At 38.7% G+C, this 8781-nt stretch overlaps 1 protein-coding gene across 1 annotated transcript; it reads left to right on the forward strand.

Annotated features, from left to right (window-relative positions):
• Positions 1 to 2889: 2889 nt before the first annotated feature.
• LOC119298178 (pathogenesis-related protein 1-like) lies at positions 2890 to 4052 on the forward strand. The gene has a single exon (XM_037575678.1). The coding sequence runs from the start codon at positions 3558 to 3560 to the stop codon at positions 4050 to 4052; it is 495 nt and encodes a 164-aa protein (XP_037431575.1). The 5' UTR covers positions 2890 to 3557.
• The last annotated feature ends 4729 nt before the right edge of the window (positions 4053 to 8781 follow it).

Consider the following 8781-nt stretch of genomic DNA (forward strand, 5'->3'; position numbering starts at 1 on the left):
TATTTCAACTCCATACTTTTTCTGTGTTCAAAATGCACCATTCAAATCCACATCATCAATTTTCAACCCTTTCTGACTTCATTTGTTATTTTTCATGCATTTACTGATTATTTTGAGCTATAAGACCCTGAAATTGAAAAGCACTACAAATGGACTCTGAAAAGGTTGAAAGTTGGCATGGTATCATCATTTCACCCACATAGCATGTGCAAGAAAGTAGAGAGGCTTATGGCAAAAACTGGATGCACTTCGTGTACAAAACGGACAATCTCTTTCGAAGTATCAGGGTTTCATATGGAAACTCGTCTGGGATTTCATTTTTTGAACTTATTTCAACTCCATAATTTTCCTGTGTTCAAAATGCACAATTCAATGCCACATTATCAATTTTCAACCCTTTCCGACTTCATTTGTTATTTTTCATGCATTTACTAATTATTTTGAGCTATAAGACCCTAAATTGAAAAGCACTACAAATGAACTCTGAAACGGTTCAAAGTTGGCATGGTATCATCATTTCACCCACATAGCATGTGCAAGAAAGTAGAGAGGTTTACGGAAAAAACTGGATGCGCTTCGTCTACAGAACGGACAATCTCTTTCGAAGTATTAGTGTTTCATACGGAAACTCGTCTGTTACAAAGGGATTTCATTTTTTGAACTTATTTCAACTCCATACTAATTCCGTGTTCAAAATGCACCATATAAAGCCACATAATCAATTTTCAACCCTTTCTGACTTCATTTGTTATTTTTCATGCATTTTCTGATTATTTTGAGCTATAAGACCCTGAAATTGAAAAGCACTACAAATGGACTCTGAAAAGGTTGAAAGTTGTCATGGTATCATCATTTCGCCCACATAGCATGTGCAAGAAAGTAGAGCAGCTTATGGCAAAAACTAGATGCACTTCGTGTACAAAACGGAAAATGTCTTTCGAAGTATCAGGGTTTTATACGGAAACTCGTCAGTTACAAAGGGATTTCATTTTTTTGAACTTATTTCAACTCCATACTTTTTCTGTGTTCAAAATGCACCATTCAAAGCCACATCATCAATTTTCAACCCTTTCTGACTTCATTTGTTATTTTTCATGCATTTACTGATTATTTTGAGCTATAAGACCCTGAAATTGAAAAGCACTACAACTGGACTCTGAAAAGGTTGAAAGTTGGCATGGTATCATCATTTCACCCACATAGCATGTGCAAGAAAGTAGAGAGGCTTACGGCAAAAACTGGATGCACTTCGTGTACAAAACGGACAATCTCTTTTGAAGTATCAGGGTTTCATATGGAAACTCGTCTGTTACAAAGGAATTTCATTTTTTTTGAACTTATTTAAACTCCATACTTTTTCTGTGTTCAAAATGCACCATTCAAAGCCACATAATCAATTTTCAACCCTTTCTGACTTCATTTATTATTTTTCTTGCATTTACTGATTGTTTTGAGCTATAAGACCCTGAAATTGAAAAGCACTACAAATGAACTCTGAAAAGGTTGAAAGTTGGCATGGTATCATCATTTCACCCACATAGCATGTGCAAGAAAGTAGAGAGGCTTACGGCAAAAACTGGATGCACTTTGTGTACAAAACAGACAATCTCTTTCGAAGTATCAGAGTTTCATAGGGAAACTCGTCTGTTACAAAGCGATTTCATTTTTTTGAACTTATTTCAACTCCATACTTTTTCTCTGTTTAAAATGCACCATTCAAAGCCACATTATCAATTTTCAATCCTTTCTGACTTCATTTATTATTTTTCATGCATTTATTGATTATTTTGTGCTATAAGAACCTGAAATTGAAAAGCACTACAAATGGACTCTTAAAAGGTTGAAAGTTGGTATGGTATCATCATTTCATCCACATAGCATGTGCAAGAAAGTAGAGAGGTTTACGGCAAAAACTGGATGCACTTCGTGTACAAAATGGACAATCTCTTTCGAAGTATCAGGGTTTCATACGAAAACTCGTCTGTTCCAAAGGGATTTCGTTTTTTGAACTTATTTCAACTCCATACTTTTTCTGTGTTCAAAATGCACCATTCAAAGCCACATCATCAATTTTCAACCCTTTCTGACTTCATTTGTTATTTTTCATGCATTTATTGATTATTTTGAGATATAAGACCTTGAAATTGAAAAGCACTACAAATGGACTCTGAAAAGGTTGAAAGTTGGCATGATATCATCATTTCACCCACATAGCATATGTAAGAAAGTAGAGAGGCTTATGACAAAAACTGGATGCACTTCATGTACAAAATGCACCATTCAAAGCCACATCATCAATTTAGTACATATAGCTCTCATGAATAGATAAGTGACCAAATTAATAGAAGTTCATCATCACATTAAAAACAAAGTACATACATAGTTCTCATTGAACAACATATAGCTCTCCAGAGCATCTAGTTAAACCATACATTGAAACTATGTAAAACCTTTCAATGCAACAACAAATGCGATCATAATCACAACCAAGGTAAAAATTGATCCAACGACATAATGATACCAAGCCTCGGTATGAATGGCATATTTTCTAATATTTCTAATCTTCAACCGCATTGCATCCATCTTGATCTTGTGATCATCGACGACATCCGCAACATGCAACTCCAATATCATCTTCTCCTCCTCATTTTTTTATTTTTTCCTTCAAGTAATTGTTTTCTTCTTCAACTAAATTCAGCCTCTCGACAATAGGGTCGGTTGGAATTTCAGGTTCAACTACCTCCTACATAAATAAAATCTATGTCAACTTGATGGGCATAATTATTATAAACAATAAATGAACCAAATAGTTATAAAAGATAATATATACCACATCCGAATCATAGCCAGGACGAGGCCCGACGGGGGAGGATGCCAAAACCATCGCACTATATAATAACAAGCAATAATAAAAGTAAGAAAATTAGACAAGTATCTATCTAAAGTAAGATTTTTTTCTTTCAGAAGAAGATAAGAGGCTCACCACGGTGGTGCAGGCGACGAGATCGGCGCGAGCGATGGACGGCGGTGAGACGGGGACGGGATGTGACGGACCGCTAAATCTAGACAAATCTCGGGGAAAATGGAGTTTTGAGGTCGAGCTTCGAGGGGAGAAAGCTTAACTAGCGTGGCTTGGGCATTTCATCGAACACCTCGTGTGCATAGGAGGTGAGATAGAGCACCCAAATGCCCTCTCCTCGCCGGCCAGAAAAAATAGAGCACTTTGGAGTGCTCTGCTGCGGCAACGGGGTATATATAGGCAACCCATTTGTCCCACTTCGAGGCTGGAACCGGCACTAAAGCCCAATCTTCTGTCCCGGTTCGAGCCAAAAATCGGGACCAATGTTTGTGGGTCAGGAGCGAGGCCCATTGGTCCCGGTTCGTGCCTAGAACAGAGACAAATGGATCCATACGAATCGGGACCAATGCCCACGAGGCCCCGGCCGGCCCTCTGGGCTCACGAACCGGGACGAATGCATCCATTGGTCCCGGTTCGTGGAAGAATCGGGACTAATGAGCAGGCCAGGTCCGAACGAAAACCCCTTTTCTACTAGTGGATGGAGTACTCGCCGAAGCTGGCAGTGCTGCTGCTCTTAGCTCTTGCGTCCGCCATGGCAGTCATGGCCCAGAACTCGCAGAAGGACTTTGTAGATGTCCACAACGCTGCGCGCGCCGACGTGGGCGTCAGGGAGGTGACGTGGGACGATACGGTGGCGGCCTACGCACAGTCCTACGCGGAGCAGTGCCGCGGCGACTGTAAGCTGATACATACTTCGCCGGGCGGTCGGTACGGAGAGAACCTCTACGGAGGCGACGGCTTTGGGACCAAGTGGACGGCGGCGGACGCCGTGTCATCGTGGGCGAAAGAGAAGCAGGACTACGACCACGGCAGCAACACCTGCTCTGCGATTTGCGGGCACTACACGCAGGTGGTGTGGCGCAACTCGACGGCCATCGGCTGCGCCCGCGCCGTCTGCGCCAGCGGCAACGGCGTGTTCATCATCTGCAGCTACAGCCCGCCGGGTAACTACCCCGGGGTGAGCCCATACTAGGCTACGTACCTTCGTCATATATATGCACGTGGCTATGCATGCATCATGCATGTATGTAATGTACTCCCTCCGTTCCTAAATATTTGTCTTTCTATACATTTTAAATGGAAACAACATACAGATGTATGTAGACATATTTTAGAGTGTAGATTCACTAATTTTGCTTTGTATGTAGTCATTTATTAAAATCTTTAGAAAGACAAATATTTAGGAACGGAGGAAGTATCTACCTGGCAGCGTACCGCATAAATCTTATATCTTATATTTACTAATTGGAGGCACCATAATAGGCTCCACGTTAATCCACATCATCAAAATTAATTTAGCCATTAGATTATATATTCGATGGTCAAGATCTAAGAAAATACGATGCCTCAATAACAAAAGAAAAACCACGCACGTACATGAATAGGACTAAGCCCACACGATATAAAAAAGTTGTCAACGCCCACATCTAAGTTAGTTGCAAAGAAAAAACACACACGTCTAGGCTCTGTAAAAGGAAAAACAAAACATGTGTCTTTCCTTTAAATTTGGTGGTCAAGATATATTATACGTGCTAGGATTCAGCTCACACGTACAAAAAAAGCCCAAGTTCTGAAAAATAAATAAAAACAACATGCCTTCTTTTCTTCAAAAAACACACCGATAGGTGTTAAAAAAACACGCAGATAACAAGCCTTGAATCCCCTAAAAAACTAAGTCTTGAAGCTGCACGTAAAAAAGGAGTCCAAATGTCAGTGTGGAAAAAGCAAATTCCACACACGTACATAAAAATAGACCTGAAGCCTCATGTCGAAAAAAAGAGCCAAAAATAAATTGTTTTACATTTACCGATCTTTCTCTCTAACGCTAAAATCTCTTGAGTTTGTTGTGGATAGGAGATATTCTACGAGTTAACAGCCCATACGTTCAAAAAAAATTCCATAGTGCCCACGTCTAAGTTAGCTGCAAAGAAAAACAACCACGTCTTGGTGCTGAATAAACAAAAAAAAATTGACCTCTTTCCTTTAAATTTGATATATGGTCAGGGTCTTTCAGAAGCTAGATGTTGCCTCATGAACAAAAGTAACCCCGCGTACATGAATAGGATTAAGCCCGATGTCTCCCTGGCGGGTTCTCTTTCTTTCCATTAAACACTAATATAATTGATGTTGTACATTCACCTTTAATAAAAAATAATCTTTAATAATGCTAGAATATTAAGTTAGTCTGGGTTCATTATCTCCAGTTAAATCAATAAAGCACTTTATTTATCAGCAAAACATCCTAGAGATTTGTATACCTATTTGTTATTCTGTTGCATGGTTGTCATATAATAAATAAGAGATGTTTTTTCTATATTATGAAATTGTAAAATAGCAATGGCCCATTAATTTCAATCCAAAAAATATAAGCGCCAATATCAAACGTGTGTGCATATGGTTTTTTAGGTCTTTTTAGGTTAAGGCAGTTATGTATGATTATCATTCCTTGGTTTAAAATTGAGAATGTATAATCTAACTTTTATTTTTATTCTGCTATTTTATTATTTTCATTGATTTTTTAAATATGTCTCAAGTTGTCTCCATTTCGTTGCTTTGTTTCGTTCATTTTTGGTAATACAATTTTGAGAAACAATTGGCGATAGACACGCGGACTGTATTCTTATATGTCTGAAAAAGTATTAGTTATCAAGTGGTTGCACAATAGTTATGTTGACTGTGTTTCCTTGCATACTTTTTTTCAGTTATGTTTTCATTGACAGTAGGCACAAATTAATCAATGATGCCAACTTATATGGATGATCCTATAGGAATCTCAGTATGCTTAAACTGTATCCCTTTTTGAGGCCAAAACTAGACATCTATGTGTTTTTGCCTTAATTACTAACATAATATCCATAGAATCATACAATTATAACAGATCTACCATCATGGAGTATTTATACTACTATAGTGTGCCATCATGGAGTAGTTCCTAGCCCGTGCAGGCACACGGGTTGATAGTAGAACCATAATTGCACTCGTAAAATATAATTAAAGTGCAATCGGGAGATGTTGAGTATGGTATTTGTCCCTCGCTCTGGAAAAATTCAGAATAGAAAGCCACTAATCAGAATGTCTTTCACTCATTTTATCATATCTCACACCTTTTCTCTGTGTCGTACATTTTCTTCTTCGGATCCGATCAAACTTGTACAAACATAATTCAAGCTGGCATTATCTTCCTTTTCTTCTGCCCGTCAGCTCTCTCTGGCTCCGCCTACATCGTCGCATTCTGTATCGGTTAGGGTTAGGGTTCATACCCTTAATACCGAGGGGAATACTTACACATTTTTACAAAAATAAATAAATAATATTTACACATTGTCTGGCGGCTGAATTCTTTTGCATCTTCATATACCATGCGCAAGACTTCAAATTCAGGCGCAATCGTCCGCTTCATACCCTTAAGACCGAGGGGAATGATGGAAGTTATATTGTGTACAATTTAGAGATAAAACATCTTTAAACAATGTACAACTTGTCTTGTACATAAAGTTTTTTGTCAAAAGACTTGGGACGAAGCAGCTTACATATTGCATTTAAGATCTATAGAGATAGGTCTAGATGCCTTAGGGCATCTAAAATCGTGACTTCCAAACTGAACTCATATCCGTCTGCGGAAACTGATGCGGGAGCCGGCCATCCAACCATTGCCGCATATAATTCAAAACGGATTTCAATAAACCGGTGAAAATTCATGCAAATTGGGTGATTTTCACACTAGTAGAAAACATGGCTTGGTTTCGGGCCTGGCCAGCCCATTATTCCCGGTTCAGTCATGAACCGGGACCCATTGGGGGCATACATCCTGGTTCGTGGGCCCAGGGGGCCGGCCGGAGCCTCGTGGGCATTGGTCCCAGTTCGTCTGGACCCATTTGTCCCGGTTCCTGGCACGAACCGGGACCAATGGGTATCGCTCCTGGCCCACATACATTGGTCCCGGTTCTTGGCTCGAACCGGGATAGAAGGGGGAGATTTAGTCCCGATTCCAGCCACGAACCGGGACAAATCAGCTGCCTATATATACCCCATCGCCGCAACAGAGCACTCCACAATGCTCTGTTTTTTCTGGCCGGCGAGGGGAGGGCATTTGGGTGCTCTAACTCACCTCCTATGCACATGAGATGTTCGATGAAATGCCCGAGCCACACTAGTTAAGCTTTCTCCTCTCGAAGCTCGACCTCCAAGCTCCATTTTCCCCGAGATTTGCATAGGTCTAGCTGTCCATCGCGTCCCGTCCCCGTCTTCACCGCCGTCGATCGCCTGCGCCGATCTCGTCGCCGGCACCACCGTGGTGATCCTCTTGTTCTTATCTTCTTTCTGAAAGAAAAAATAATCTTACTTTAGATAGATACTTGTCTAATTTTCTTACTTTTATTATTGCTTGTTATTATATAGTGCGATGGTTTTGGTATCCGCCCTCGTCGGCCCTCATCCTGGCTATGATTCAGATGTGGTATATATTATCTTGTTATAACTATTTGGTTCATTTATTGTTTATGACAATTATGCCGACCAATGTGACATAGATTTTATTTATGTAGGAGGTAGTTGAACTGGAAATTCCAACCGACCCTATTACCGAGAGGTTAAATTTAGTTGAAGAAGAAATAATTACTTGAAGGAAAAAATAAAAAAATTGAGGAGGAGAAGATGATACTGGAGTTGCATATTGCGGATGTCGTCGATGATCACAACATCAAGATGGATGCAATGCGGTTGAAGATGAGAAAGATTAGAAAATATGGCATTCATACCGAGGCTTGGTATCATTATGCCGTTGGATCAATTATTACCTTGGTTGTGATTATGATCGCATTTTGTTGTTGCATTGAAATGTTTTACATAGTTTCAATATATGGTTTAAGTAGATGCTCTGGAGAGCTATATGTTGTTCAATTTGAACTATGTATGTACTTTGGTTTTAATGTGATGATGAACTATTATTAATTTGGTCACTTATCTATTCATGTGAACCTGTAATTGTTTTTGACACACATAATTATATATAATGCACGCAGATGAACCGGCAATGGATGTACGGTGACAGACACACATAATTATGTTTCTCGAAGTGGCTGAGGCAAACAAGCAGAATGGTTGCATGAAAAATAACAAATGAAGTCAGAAAGGGTTAAAAATTGATGATGTGGCTTTGAATGGTGCATTTTGAACACACAAAAAGTCTGGAGTTCAAATAAGTTCAAATAATGAAATCTCTTTGTAACAGATAAGTTTTCGTCTGAAACCCTGATACTTCGAAAGAGATTGTCCATTGTGTACACGAAGTGCATCTAGTTTTTGCTGTAACCCTCTCTACTTTTTAGCACATGCTATGTGGGTAAAATGATGATAGCATCCTAAATTTTCAACCTTTTTAGAGTTCATTTGAAATGCTTTTGAATTTCAGGGTCTTATAGCTAAAAAATCAATTAAAATATTCTGTTATGATCAACTAAAACAAAACTATAATATTCTTTTATAGCAAAAAGAAAATCAACTAAAAAACTTTTATAAAACTCTAATAGCAAAAGGAATCAACTAAAAATCTTTTATAAACCTCTAGTATTTTTTAAACTAAAATTATATAAAATTTATGCAACTAAAATTATCAAAGTATTTTCTGTTCAAAACATGAAAAGCAGAAAAAAAACAAAATAAACTTTAATAAATAAGTAGAAACAAAATGAAATAAAATAAAC

Source organism: Triticum dicoccoides, chromosome 5A, assembly GCF_002162155.2.
Source record: "Triticum dicoccoides isolate Atlit2015 ecotype Zavitan chromosome 5A, WEW_v2.0, whole genome shotgun sequence".
NCBI classification, from domain to species: Eukaryota; Viridiplantae; Streptophyta; class Magnoliopsida; order Poales; family Poaceae; genus Triticum; species Triticum dicoccoides.